Genomic DNA, 14993 nt, shown 5'->3' with positions numbered 1-14993 from the left:
TGACAGAATCTACATCCACGGACCAAGAAGAGATCAATATTATTGCGAACACAAAACAAACGAAGACGATTACAATACACTCTCACTCAGCTCGCCACTCGATCGGAGAAACAACTCGATCGTGAATCAATCAACTAGCTAGCTTGAGAATTACAAAATGTACTCACTTCTCTATCTACTTCTTCAATTGAAAAAGTGTATATCACAAGTTCTAAAACTGAATCTGTTATGTTGCAACTGAACGAGTAATTCAATTACAACGGCTATATTCAGCCTTAAGTCTTGGGCCATCAGATTTGGGCCTCGATACTCAACCACATGGGCCGATGGTTGATCCAGTCACAAAAGCCCAACAGAAATAAAGTATACTCGTTCATTTCAGTGATGTATGCCTTACATATCCCATATATTATTCCGTTCATGAAAATATATGAGAGTCGAGTTAGTTTTTTATTTTGAATGCTTGTTTCAACCTTAATTACTATGGTTTGACTTGATAGACCCGCTTGCCATTCATAAATTGGCACGAGTATGGGGTTTTGCTTTTCATAACTTGCTTGTAACTAGTAAGCTATTGGGCCGGTCTATTGGACCTCTCAATTTATTTAATAGCTCATAGAATTTGTTTGCTATAAGTATTTTTTTCTATAAAAAATAGTCAAATTTTTATAATATTGATTCATCCATAAAAATTAACTATATATTTATGGTAAGATTTTTTCTCCAGTGAAATATGTCTCATTTTCTATAACAATAATTCAACACTTTTTTACCACTATTTCTATTATTTATCAATTTTTGTATTAAAAATATGTCGTACATTATTAATACTAGTATCAACCCAGTGCCTTGCACGACCTATTGTTTCTCATACAAAATTGAAAATCTAAGTTAAATAAATTATGATAAAACAAATAAAATAATATACATTTTTTAAATCACTAACCAATGACATTAATTAGGAAGCAATCTTGATTATATTATTAATAATTTTTTGTAATGTTGAAAAATCAAAATAGCTCTCCATATTGTGTTGTAGATTTTTTTTAATAATGCTGAAATTTTAATTTAATAATTATGTTGAAATTAAACATTGTTCTTCAATCCATTTCATTACTAATCATATAACATTCAATAATTTCACTAATAGAAAATCGATTAACAATAGAAAATTAGTTAAGTCCACATTAAAATCGATTAACAATAGAAAATCTACTAACTTATTCAACCAACTTTTCTTTATATTTTTAAAAATCCGTGCACACATTAAATGTGACATTTAATGTGGGACGAATGTAGTACTCCTTATTTTGCTATTTTACTTTATTTGCTACTTCAATAACTTAAAATAAAAGTGAAAAACAGTGAAATAAGTTTGGGCGAGTTTTTGGGCTGATTTTGGAGCCGGCGTTAGGACTGAAATTTAAAATGCATGGTCGGAGAAAAATGGGTTTTGGAGCGGTTTTTATGTCGAGCATTGTGGATGCCCTAAACTTCACATCTTCAGCCTCTCCAATGATGGCTAATCGCCTCCGGCCACCGTCGTTCACCTCAATACCGTCGGCTGTTTATATCTTGGTGATGGGGTACGTACTAAACAAGCCCAATAGCAGTGACGGCCCATCAGCCCAAAGCCCAAGGAAGAGTATCAGTTCGGCATTACCAAAGAGTTCGGCCCCAGCCTACAGCTCGGTAAAAGCCGACCAATCAAGCTCTACTCTCAGATTGGCAAAAGCTGCTCGGCAATAGTTCAGCAGTTCGGTCCCCAAGGAAGAGTATCAGTTCGGCATTACCAAAGAGTTCGGCCCCAGCCTACAGCTCGGTAAAAGCCGACCAATCAAGCTCTACTCTCAGATCGGCAAAAGCTGCTCGGCAATAGTTCAGCAGTTCGGTCTCAGTTTTCAACCGAACTGGGAGATAGTGGACTCATGCAGAACCTCCACGACCTCCACTACACGATCTATTTAGTGGTGGACCCATGCAGGATCTCATGACCTCCACGACATCCACGATCTAATTAGTGATGATGTAAGCCACGACCTAATTAGTGATGATGTAAGCCACGACCTAGTTAGTGGTGATGCAAGCCACGATCTTAGTTCAATGTATAAATAGAACTTAGATCAGATAGACAAAGGAGGAGGAGAAAAGAGAGCTCTCTAGACATCAAATATCATATAGCAAGTCTGTATTTGTAAGCTGTAAACCAGATCAAGCAATACAATCTTGCCCTCCTTTCTTCCCGTGGATGTAGATTTACCTCAGTAAATCGAACCACGTAATTCCTTGTGTCGTGATCTATATTTTCTTTTACCTGCATTTACTACCATCAAAAATTCGCCCAACCATCACTGGCGCCGTCTGTGGGAAACAGAGAACCAAATTTGTGATAAAGCGAGTTTTTGATCCTCTTCCACCAAAAAATGCATACCAGATCACGTAACACCCATAATACCGTTCGTGATAACCATGAGGAAGCTAGTCCAGCCCGCAGGTCTGGAAAACAGCCTCGGGAGAAATCTACTTCCAGTTCTCACGGAGAAGGAACAAGCCGCTCAAAGACTCATCGCACCGAGTCTTCCCAGCAGCCCGACTTGAACGAGGCTGTCAAGTTGTTTTTGGCCGAGAAGCAGGAAGAGTTCTTAATTTTCCTGCAAAAGGGCCAAAAGCCGGAGACGAAAACGGTGGATTCTCCCTCCTCATCCAGACATGAAAGTCACTACCGCAGTAGTGCCGTGTCTTCCAGGAAGAAGAATCCTCAACCCCGACATGTTCCTGTTCCTCCTCGGTACCGGAATCACAGGAGAACTCCATCTCCTCCATACCGAAGAGATGTCGGGTTCGCCATGTACGGAGCATTGAAGACTCCGTTCTCGGACGATATCACCCGAACTCCCTTACCACAGAACTACCGTACTCCGTCAATGACTTATGACGGGTTAGTGAATCCTCATGACTTCCTGGGACGCTATCAGTATAACATGGCGAACCAGGGTCTCAATGAGGTCCATATGTGCAAGCTGTTTCCCGAGCTGCTTATCGGGAACGCAAGGTGGTGGTTCGATAGCCTCCCCCAAGGCAGCATTAGATCTTACCGAGATCTAATGGATGCTTTCCACAGGAGGTTCTTTCAGAAAGCGGAAGCCCGAATCACTTCGGCTCAGCTGCTTTCTACACGTCAAGGTCGCGACGAAAAGATCAGCGACTTTATGACGAGGTTCCACAAGGAATGCCTACAAGTAGATGATCTCAATGATCTACTTGTCATTTCGGCATTCCAAAATGGAATCCTGCCCGGAGCTCTCTACAGAAAGCTCGTGGAATGCAGTCCGCAAACAGCTCAAGAGATGTGGGACATTGCGGACCAGTTCTCCCGTGCCGATGAGGCAGACCGTCGCAAACGGTCTTTAGACAGCTCATCCCGAGGAGACGAGAGGAAGCCCGATCATAGCGATCAGGGACATCCTCGCCGAACTCCTTTTGGCGATCAGGGACATCCTCGCCGAACTCCTTTTGAAAGGATTCAAAGGACTCCGGTGCAAGACCGATTGGGGCCACGTCTCAATCCTGAGAAGCCGCCCGCCCGCCGTGATTCCGGTTGAGATCGGCGTACCCAGTCCCCGAACTCTAAATTTCTCCTCAGAAATGAATGATGACGGACTGAGAGCCGAACTAGATCTGGCCGAAGAAAGAAGAGAATTACCTGCATAAAAGCAGCCAAGTACAAGGAGCAAGTAGCCCGGTATTATAACCAAAGGGTGAAAAAGCTGCAATTTCAAGTGGGAGATCTCGTCTTGAGAAACAACGAAGTAAGCCGAGCAGAAAAGCTGGGCAAACTCGAACCCACATGGGAAGGTCCATATCGGGTGTCAGAAGTCCTCGGCAAAGGGTCTTATAAATTGACTCACATGTCAGGAGAACAAGTACCCCGAACATGGTACATTTCCAACCTCAAGAAGTTCCATTTGTAAGAGACAGTCCGGTCAGTCAGTCTTGTGTCTAGTTCGGTCCTAGGGGTATGTGCTTTCTTTGTTTTTTACTTGTTTTTCATGTTTGTCTATGTGCGTTTTGTCTGTCTATGTGCGTGTCGTCTCTTACAAATGTTACTGAGGTATCTTGTTCTTCGAAGGCTGATCCCCTTTTTAGAACATATATAAGCCAACGATTGTGAGTCCAAGCTTCTAAGGAGGATACAAGACCACAATTCAGCTTAAGAAACAAGCAGTTCGTCTGAAACGAACTGCAACAAAGGGAAAGTCCGATCCACGCGATAAAACTCGCCGAATTAGGACAAGGGAAAGTCCGATCCACGCGATAAAACTCGCCGAATTAGGACTAGGGAAAGTCCGATCCCCAAATTAGGACAAGGGAAAGTCCGATCCGAGCGATAAAACTCGCCAAATTAGGACACAAGCTTAGTCCGGTCAAAGAAATTTACTTCATAAGACCAAAGACGAGTCCGGTCAAAGAAGTTTACTTCATAAGACCAAAGACGAGTCCGGTCAAAGAAGTTTATTTCATAAGACCGAGGACCAAGTCCGGTCAAAGAAGTTTACTTCATAAGACCAAAGACGAGTCCGGTCAAAGAAGTTTATTTCATAAGACCGAGGACCAAGTCCGGTCAAAGAAGTTTACTTCATAAGACCAAAGACGAGTCCGGTCAAAGAAGCTTACTTCATAAGACCGAGGACGAGTCCGGTCAAAGAAGTTTACTTCATAAGACCGAGGACGAGCACGATGAAATTTTTTCGCTGAGCTGTAAATACGCAGTGATAGAAGCGAAATGAAGATTTCATTTATTAAAACTTGTTCGGCATACAACTCCGCTGCCCTACGAGAAGGCGTTACGCTATTACAAAGGACTATTCTACTGTCCCTGGTTGCTAAAGTTGAGCCATCTATTCACAAAATCCTCGTGAAGCCGAGTTCGGTCATTCCGGGCAGCTGAAGAATAAGCAGGTCGACGAGATGCTCTAATCGACCTACCGCCTCTTCCCTGAGCCCGGGAAGCTCTAGCACCTCGGCGGCGAAGAGTCTCTTCACGAAGCATTTGCCGATCTTGCTCACTCATAGTCACCGCTCCTCTGCGAACTTCAGTCCGTCCTCGTCTTGACGTCTCCGGTTGTTCCTGAGTTCGTTGCTGACTTGGAGTAGGGTTTTGAGCAAGTGAATCAGAGGTTCGAGCTGGAGTGCGACCATCTGTTGGCGGGAAATGCCTAAGGAATCTCTCGATTGAGGGACGCCGGGAAAGAATGATGTCGTACCGAGAAGCCCAGCGCCGTAATGATTTCACGACTTGTTGGCAAGCCGAGCTCTCCAGCGCATTGTTCCTCCGGAGTACATGATATTCCTCCCACAGTTCGTCAACTCGTTCCTGAACTTCAGAGATGGTCATTCCCCCGCGCCTGCAGATGAAATCCTCATACGCAGTCCTCTCAGCGACGGCAGTATTCAGCTCGGCCTCCAGATCTTTCTTTTCGGACTCTAAGTCCTTATTGTCGGCCTCCAGCTTCACTAAACAAGCCAAGAGTTCGTCATTCTTCATCTGGTCAGCTATGGCTTTTTTCTCAGCTTCGTCTAAAGCGGAAGAGTACAGCCGCTTCCAGTGAAGTACCTCCAGCTCCTTAAGAGTTAAGAATACAAAGCAGCTATGTCAGTTCGGCATTTCATTTTACTGAGCAGGTAGTAAACCACAACAGGAGTAAAAGAGAGTACGAAAAGCTATACGAAGACACAAGTGTAGAAAGAAGAATTTTTTCATTCATAAGAAAAAAATTTTACACAAGGAGGGCTTCAAGGCCATTTTACAACAAGGAAGAAACTAAACTAAGAGAAGGGAGACGAAATCATACTCCGCCAGCTTCGTCTCCGGCTCCTCGGTGAGGTTCAGCTTCCCTCTCCTTGTCTGCCTCAGCTTCAGCCTCGGCCTCCCTGCTCCCCCCAGCCTGCTCGGTGCCCCCATCACCGATCAGCAGCACCTCTTGCTCGGCCTGCCTGTCTCCGGTCTGCTGATCAAGCTGCTCGGTCTCACCCTCTCCGTGGAAAATTGGAGCGGGTGAAACTGGCCCTAAGGAGGCAAAGATAGCCTCCATATTCTCGTCCCGGTCAGCTCGGCAACTACGAACTCGGTCAGCAGAAAGCAGGACCGAGGACGAAGCAAGCTCCTCAAGGAGCGGCAGACTCTGGAGACGAGCTGCTATCTCTCGGCCGTACAACGGCAGGACGACTTCGGGCCCCTGCTCGGCATTATCGGTCATCAGTTTCAGCAGATCACCGACAAAGGCCGAAAATTGATTGCTCAGAAAGAGTTTCTCCGCGAAAGCACGGAGAACCTCCCCTTGGGCAACCACGGCGGCAGCATCCCTCCGTTTCGTCTGCTCTCGCTGGATGACGAGCTGGTTTTTGGCAAACTGGGCTTCATCCTGGGCCGAGATCCTAGCAGCTCTGGCCTTCTCAAAGTCTGCCTTAGCCTGTTCGGCCTGGTGACGAGCAGCCGCCAACTTCCTCTGCATCTCAGCATAGTCGCTGGACGCTTTAGAGAGTTCGACCGCGACGAGCTTGCTGAGCATGCTATTCCTCTGAAAATGGAAAAAGGAAAGAGTCAACAGAGGGGCCACCAAAAAAACATAGGAAAGAAGCAAAGCCAAAGAATCAAGAAGAGAAGTTACCTCGGCAAAGTCCGTTGGCCATGCAAAAGGCTCACAGACATGCTCCGAAGGGGGCGCCAAGACGATGTCTCTCTCCGGCGCTCTTGGGGGCTTCTGGGTCTTCCCCTTCCTCTTTGCCGAAGTGGACTCCGGCTCTTTTAGATCCGAAGAAGAGGTCTTCCGCCTCTTCGGATTCTTCTCGGCATCAGGCGCCAAGCTGGTAGCCTTCTGTTTCTCCGGCTCCTTAAGCTCGGAGGATTTGCGGCTAATCTTATTTAGCATGTTCACTGCCAAAAAGCAAGAAAGCAAGGTTAGTTTTCGCCACAAAAGCAGTAAGGCACAAAAAAGAATTCCTCACCCTCGGTCTCTTCGTCCGAAGACGAGGAGTCGAACACGAAGTCGCCCTTGACGAGCTCAGACTCCAGGTATTGCTTCCTAATCATAGGAATCTTATTGAGCTCGCCCTCGAGCTCGTCCAACGGTTCTAACCGAGGATGAGGAATCACGGACTTCGGCCCTCTCCAGGGAAAGCCCGGAGCCGCTGTCCTATTATAAAAAAAGAAGCGATGTTGCCACTTTGGCCACTTGGTTTTGCAGAAGGCCCTAAAAGGCTGTAAAGGGATCAAGTAAAACCAAGATCCTTTTCTCTTAAACTGGAAGAAATTAAGGATTGCCCTCAGAAACAGATCCTTATCTAACCTACGCAGTTCGGCAGCAAAGGCCGATAAGTGCCTCCAAGAGTTCGGAGTCACCTGACCTAAAGGGAGTTGAAAAAAATCAAGCAGCTCTACAAAGGCAGGGGGAAGAGGGAAACGAAGCCCGCATTCCAAGCCGGCTTCATAAACGGTGGCGTAACCCTCCGGCGGCGAGTCAGCCCTATGAAGGTCGTCGGGAATCGCAACCTTCCCCCCAGGAAAAAAATATTTTTCGTGTAGGGATATCACAGTATCCTTACTCAAGATGCTGTGAAAATACTCTACGGTCTTCTCCCCGGATTCTTTCCGGCTAGAAGACCCCTTATCCCCTTTCCTACCGCTACCTGACTCAGAAGAAGAAGAAGACATAGTTCTTACTCTTTGAAAGTCTGAAGAAATTCTGAAGAAATTCTTGAAAGCGGAAGGAAATTTTTACGCAAAAGAGAGAGAATGCAGAAGAAGCAATAGCAAAAGTGTTCAAATGATGAAGAAATGACGTATTTATCAGATTCGGAGAAGATTTCAAAATCATCGCACCGTTTCGAATCCCACCTTTTCAGGATTCAACGTCCGGATTTTACTGTCGCATTTAATGCAGTCACGCGCAAGGCACGTCCCCTGACGTCAGCCTTCCCCGTACCTTTATCCAGAATGCCGAAGTGACTCGCTTCGCCGAAGTGATTCACTTCGCTTTTCGGGGGGGGTAGTGATGGGGTACGTACTAAACAAGCCCAATAGCAGTGACGGCCCATCAGCCCAAAGCCCAAGGAAGAGTATCAGTTCGGCATTACCAAAGAGTTCGGCCTCAGCCTACAGCTCGGTAAAAGCCGACCAATCAAGCTCTACTCTCAGATTGGCAAAAGCTGCTCGGCAATAGTTCAGCAGTTCGGTCCCCAAGGAAGAGTATCAGTTCGGCATTACCAAAGAGTTCGGCCCCAGCCTACAGCTCGGTAAAAGCCGACCAATCAAGCTCTACTCTCAGATCGGCAAAAGCTGCTCGGCAATAGTTCAGCAGTTCGGTCTCAGTTTTCAACCGAACTGGGAGATAGTGGACTCATGCAGAACCTCCACGACCTCCACTACACGATCTATTTAGTGGTGGACCCATGCAGGATCTCATGACCTCCACGACATCCACGATCTAATTAGTGATGATGTAAGCCACGACCTAATTAGTGATGATGTAAGCCACGACCTAGTTAGTGGTGATGCAAGCCACGATCTTAGTTCAATGTATAAATAGAACTTAGATCAGATAGACAAAGGAGGAGGAGAAAAGAGAGCTCTCTAGACATCAAATATCATATAGCAAGTCTGTATTTGTAAGCTGTAAACCAGATCAAGCAATACAATCTTGCCCTCCTTTCTTCCCGTGGATGTAGATTTACCTCAGTAAATCGAACCACGTAATTCCTTGTGTCGTGATCTATATTTTCTTTTACCTGCATTTACTACCATCAAAAATTCGCCCAACCATCACTTGGTAAACAATAGGCATTGAATTTTATTCTCAATTTTTTCTTTTTAAAATCATATTTCGTTTAATTCAGCCTCTGCATCGAGAAATTTCAAATCTTTTGCTCCATACTATATTCAAATTCAGAAACTAAATGGAGCGATAATTTGAGCTATAGGTTTATAGTATAGTATCTATAATACCTTTTGTATTAGGTTTTGAATCGATTGAAACCGCTGTGATCTAATTCATTATAGTATCTATAATACCTTTTGTATCCGCTCCAATCAACATATGTGGTTTCTCCTCTCAAACTGATGTAGCCACAATGCCATTATAGAGCTTTTCCTTCCAAGTGCAAAGCTGAAACACGCACATCTAACCATCGAATCCTTCTCCATCAAATTTTGGAAACTCTAATCTCGTTAATTTTCTACGATATACACACAACATAGTAGTAATACTTACTAGCAATTTCTACAATTCGATGCTGTATTCATTCATTCTTGTTTTTTTGTTTCACTCAATTAAATTTATGTTATTTACACTATATTATATAAATTTAAGTAACAATACTAAAATCAATTAAATTTATGTTATTGATAATTAATTCTCAATTAATTGAATATTGAATGTTAATTGATTCATAGTTAAAGGAATTGATGATTTATGTAATCAATTAAAATTACAAATACTATATTTAATTTTCAACATTTTGAAAATAATAGTAACCGTCAAGACAATCTGTTATTTTGATTTTTCAAACATTACCAAAAAATAATGAATAACATAATAGGATTTGATATATTATGAATAAAATAATGAGACCAACTGAAATTTAAAATGCTTGGTTGGAGAATGGGTTATGCCAGGTTTTGGGGCGGTTTTTATGCTGTCTAAACTTCACAGCTTCAGCCTCTCCAACGACGGCTAATCGCCTCCAGCCACCGTCTTTCGCCTTCAGCCACCGTCGTTCTATCTACGCAATTTGTCAGTATAAGTTGAACACAATGCGGTGGCCGATTGGGAAGAGAGACGATGATCGTTCTACTAAAAAAGGTCGAATAATTCTATATATTCTTTTGATTTCGTTTTATTTTGAAATAGAAAAACTAAATTTTGAATATTTTAATGTTTCCCCAGATTGCTCTTGGTTTGTGGCAATTGAGAAACATGCTGTTTTAACTGAAGTGAGGGGTTTTGGTGATCCCCATTTGGATAAAACAAGATGTTTGCAGGTTAGTACTTTTTTCTAAATTTAATATAATTACAACAGTTTTTAGTTAAAATTGTATAATTATTTCGGTTTGTGTCTGCTTTAGATCATCAAAAAGCTTTTGTATCTTCTCAATCAGGGTGAAACATTCACAAAGGTCTCTCTCTTTCTCAACTTTAGTTTTCAATTTTCACATATTTGTGAGAAAGTAGTATGTGATCGGATTTTGGATAGTATATGACTTTTAGTGTAATATGTTTTGTAGAGTGAAGCTGTAGCTATACTGTCTTCTGCTGTTAATCTGTATCGTTTCCAAGATGTTCATTTGAGAAGAATGTTTCATCTAATTGCAAGGGATCTTTGCCCTATTGCAGATAAGGTTCACATTTCCTCTTCTTTTTTTTTTTGACATTTACATGTTTCTCTTCTATCTAGTTAGGGGCTAATTTTTTTTTTGTTGTTGTTGCTAATAAGGTTCCTCTGGTCACTAGTTCGTTACTTAAAGAAGTTAACACCGACAATGTTGCAGATCGGGCAAATGCTATCCGTTTGCTCTGTCATATTACAAATGAAACATCTTTAAGCCAAGTTGTGAAATTCCTCGATGAGGCTCTACGTGACGACAATCCTATTCTTCAAAGTGCTTCCCTTGTGTGTGCAATCAATCTGATTAGGGTATTATTACATCATATTTGAAGAATTACAAAAGTATTATCTAGCTAGTAGTTGAAATATTTATGGTTTTATAATTGTATATTCTTATAGAGAGATCCAAGGATGGCCATCACACTCGGTCAAGTATACCCTGAATCAACTGTTTCTGATAAAGGAAAACACGTTCAGTTCCATGCCATATATCTAGAATTTGTGGTAAGAAGATGTTTCCATGGGGTATAGATGGTGACACTATTCTTGATTTGTTGCTCATTTTTCGTGTCTATATACGCAAATATGTATGTATAGTTTGTATTATATCATGCATCATTATTGGGGGTGGGTCCGTTGGATTTACATGTTACGAGCATGCAGATGGGACAAGTACGTCGTGAACGGTGCATTAATATGAAAGCGACTGATATTTACAAGCGTTATATTAAACGCCATTATGTTTCCGGGCGTTATATTTCCGAGATTGATACTTTCGGGCATTCTTGTTGGTCTTCTTCGCCGTTGGGGCCTTGCATCCTGGCTCGCGGTATTACTAAGGTATTGCATCGTTGCTAGTCTATAAATAGTGTTGATGGCAGGGGTGGTTTTCTCAGGTGCTGATATATATAGATTGAGATATGTAGGATGCACGACCTTGGTTTTTCTTGTATTTTGATGGATACCCATACACACTGTCTTGTATCCATGATAAAGATGAAATGGTGGCAATAGAAGGATTTCGGTCACTGGCAAGGGTGGCAAGCATATGTATTCCTGGTCTTAACGATGTGACACCTCTTACTCTTACTGAGCTTAAAGCTGCCATAGATGTTATGCGAATTCTTTGTGTTTCTCACAGGCCTGTGGTGAGGTTTAGTGCTTTCAGGGCATTGCAGAAGGTTATTGCTATATTCTTAATGCATACTTTGAGGTTGGAAATCTTTGTTTATTATAATAATGAATAAGTTGTGATAATTGATGTAGCAGGTGGGGGTGGTGCATAATGAGGTATGGACAACTCCAGAGGATCATATAGCAATTGGTTTGGATGTGAATGTATATAACTTATATAACCATCGAGTAAGTCATCTCAAATCTGCATATTTACTAATAAGCCTAAGCCTTAGTTCAAATGTAGTATGTTTTTGTAACTTGCAGGACAATGAGCCAGAAGCTGAACAAGAATCTCAAGTCATTAAATCTCCATCATACTTTAGTTGTGAGCATGATCTCGATCTCATCGACAATCTTCAAGGACTCCATGAAGGAGAAACTATGATATGGGAGTGACTCAAAAAGGAACGATAGCTGATGGAACAGTCATAGTATTTTTTTACAACACTCAGTTTGATCCTCTGAGGCGGGGAAACAATTGGATCTGTGGCTAAGCCACCACCATCATGTACTCTCTATGTCCCACCTTACTTGCAATCCGATCCGACCCACACCAAGAGTTGGTTTTATCAAATTACGTGAATTTTAAGTGTTGATTTATCAAATTTGTTATAAAATTAAATTTCTATCATATGAAACGATATTTGGAAATTAAAAACAAACTTATAATGTCTCACTCATGGTAGTTAGTTCATCAAAATTGGATTGGAAAATAATTGTAGATTCGAAGCATCACGATTTAAACATTTTAAATTCTTCATAAAACAAAGTTCGCAAATTTAATACGATTTAAATCTTAAAATCACTTAATGTTTCAAATTCATTTCATTTGAATTCAAATATTAATTCAATTAAGTTAGATTTATTAGTATATTAAATTATAAAACAAATAAAATTGAATTCTAATCCGGTTCCCGATCGATTCCAATTAGATCCGGAACCAGTTTTTTAAAAGAACATGGAGCCGGAACCTACCGGTTAATCCATTTCCCAGTTCCTCAATTAATCGGTCGGTTCCGATTCCGGTTAACTGAGAACCGGAGAACCGTTTAAGCACCCCTACTTAGGAATTGTATTACTTTCTCTATTTTCTTATAATTAAACCAAACATCGAAATTTAAAAGTTAAGAATTAAATTACTAGTACTATTTGTTTAATTAGAATTAATCCAAACACTTAAAATTAATAATCAAAAAATCAGATTACTTGTCCAAGAGTACAATCTGTGCCAAACAAACATACCCATACTAGTTTATCTAAAATTGAGGTCCACCCCCATCATAATAGTTACTAGCATTTAAATACTTCTGGACAACCCCATCAATATAAAAAATATTTGGGGTCCATATTTATATTTGCAACATAGTAGGAATCCAATAATGCAAATTGTAATGCATATTCCCAATAAGATCCAAATGCAAAATAATCAAAACTGAAGTTGGCGCTTTTAACTTTTATTGAGAAGGCCGATTCATGTGCATGTTCTCTTCAATTTCTTAACATGAATTAATTGATCCACTATTGACTGATTAGCTTAACGACAAATGGGTCGAGGTAATTTGGTTATTTCGTGGAAGATAATTAGCTAATAAAAAGTCAAATATTGTCAAAGTTATTCAAATAATGAGGCTAGACTAGGTGGATGGTGGGTAGGGTTTTATAATGTTTTTTCCCCAAATTTTTGTGATCAAAATTATATATAAACTGATTCCATTAATTGTGTAGATATAGATTTTGAGTGCATATATATGGCAAACATAGATGATAAAACTCACTGTTCTGTCACTGTCTACATCCGATCTCCGCGCCACGTGTTGTACAGAGTCCCGGTGCAGGTGCGACGCGGGAAGAAGCACATTTATGAGCCAGAAGTGGTCCCCCTAGGCCCATACCACCACCGCCGCCATCCACAGCGACAATTGGTGGAGCCACTCAAGGACGAGCTACGGGATATGGTTTGTGCCAACAACAAAACCCTATTCCTGAGCAAGATCCTCAGGCATATAGATGAAATCCGCCACTTCTACAACGGAGCACATCACTACACCGGCGATGAATTGGCTGAAATGATGCGTGACGCCTGCTTCCTCATATGCTACATGCAAGTATGCTCTATGCAAGTCAACGAAACCCAAACCCTAATTTGCCAGCGTCTGGGGAGGTCTGGGATGTTGTTCATGTTCCGCGATATGTATATGCTTGAAAATCAAATTCCGTTATGGCTCATCTCCTTAATACACCCTCACCAGTCATTGTTGTGCAAGTACTTAAACTACAACGCGTTCGGGGATAACAGGATGACACACCTTCCATGGGGAAACGGAAGAGGCGAAGAGCCTCTTCACCTTCTATAAGCTTCACATCGCACCCATCTCAGCCTCGTTGAGACCCGAGAAAATTCAAGTAATTGTTTACAGCTTATCAAGACACATAATCAACTAAGGGAGCGAAAGAAAAGCTCAACAACTCTGTGGCAAGAGAGGAATAGCCATTTTATATCGGTGACGGATCTAAAAGCAAAAGGTATTCATTTTCGACAAAGTTCAAATTGCTTGACCAACGTTAAGTTCTTCTCCTTTGCCTTCTACGCGCAACTCCACCTTTCTTTCTTCTACATCTCCAACAATAGGAAAGTATTCTTGTCCAATCTTATTGCATTCGAGATGTCACCAGCGGCGGCCGACACAAAATTTGGCGTAACTTCTTATGTCTATTTCATGAAAACATTGATCAACAACGCGGAAGATGTGAAGGTGTTGCGGGAGAAAGGCATATAGATGTGGTTGAAATGTTTAAAAGCATTGATACTTATGGATTCTCGAACCGGGATCTTTTTCTTACCGTGACGATGAGGATTGAGGAGCACTGCAACAACAAAGGTAGGATATGGATGGCCGACCTCATCAACACCAAACTTCGGAGCCCATGGACTGTGATAGCTCTCGCCGCTGCCACTTTTTTGCTATGCCTCACTTTTCTTCAAACTTACTTCACAATCCATCGCGTTGATTTCACTTTATGTTTTTAGACCAATATTTCTAAGGTAAGTTACTACGTTGGAAGCCAAACTTAGTTACTTTAATGGACTTGATTTGGGTAAAATTTTTAATTTTTGTACACTATTTGACCCAAATTTACAACGAGATTAAAAATTGAAAGACTCTATTCAACTAACTTATTCTATACTTTCTTTCATACTTCAAAAAAATCCGCACTGAGTTCAAAATGACACTTTAAATCATGGGCCGAGTTAGTCATTATTTTTTGCATTGTTTAAAATGTGTCGAAACTTTAAATTTATTACCAATAATATTTAACATTATATAATTGCATCAATTCTATCCAATCTTTTAAAAGTTAAAAGTTTACAAAACTAATAAAACCATCGAGGTATTACACGATACTATTAGGCTACGTCTGAATATTCGACCTCGGTG

At 41.5% G+C, this 14993-nt stretch overlaps 2 protein-coding genes across 3 annotated transcripts; both read left to right on the top strand.

The window, feature by feature from the left end:
* The first annotated feature begins 9664 nt into the window (after positions 1-9664).
* Positions 9665-12187, top strand: LOC121786162 (coatomer subunit gamma-like). Of its 2 annotated transcripts, none has more exons than XM_042184722.1 (10): positions 9665-9857; positions 9942-10036; positions 10121-10171; positions 10280-10393; positions 10489-10689; positions 10780-10884; positions 11044-11220; positions 11307-11561; positions 11650-11742; positions 11821-12187. In XM_042184722.1, exons 1-10 carry the CDS (start codon positions 9809-9811, stop codon positions 11950-11952), a joined length of 1272 nt encoding a protein of 423 aa, XP_042040656.1. In that variant the 5' UTR covers positions 9665-9808; the 3' UTR covers positions 11953-12187. The 2 variants fall into 2 exon arrangements, with proteins under 2 accessions (XP_042040656.1, XP_042040655.1); XM_042184721.1 differs by having other exon boundaries at positions 11647-11742.
* Positions 12188-13304: 1117 nt separating this feature from the next.
* On the top strand, positions 13305-13910 carry LOC121787832. The gene has a single exon (XM_042186675.1). It carries the CDS (start codon positions 13305-13307, stop codon positions 13908-13910), a length of 606 nt encoding a protein of 201 aa, XP_042042609.1.
* The last annotated feature ends 1083 nt before the right edge of the window (positions 13911-14993 follow it).

This window comes from Salvia splendens, chromosome 22 (genome assembly GCF_004379255.2).
Source record: "Salvia splendens isolate huo1 chromosome 22, SspV2, whole genome shotgun sequence".
Lineage (NCBI taxonomy): Eukaryota > Viridiplantae > Streptophyta > Magnoliopsida > Lamiales > Lamiaceae > Salvia > Salvia splendens.
Note: the sequence above shows the minus strand (reverse complement) of the source record. Positions and strands in the feature narration are given on the sequence as shown.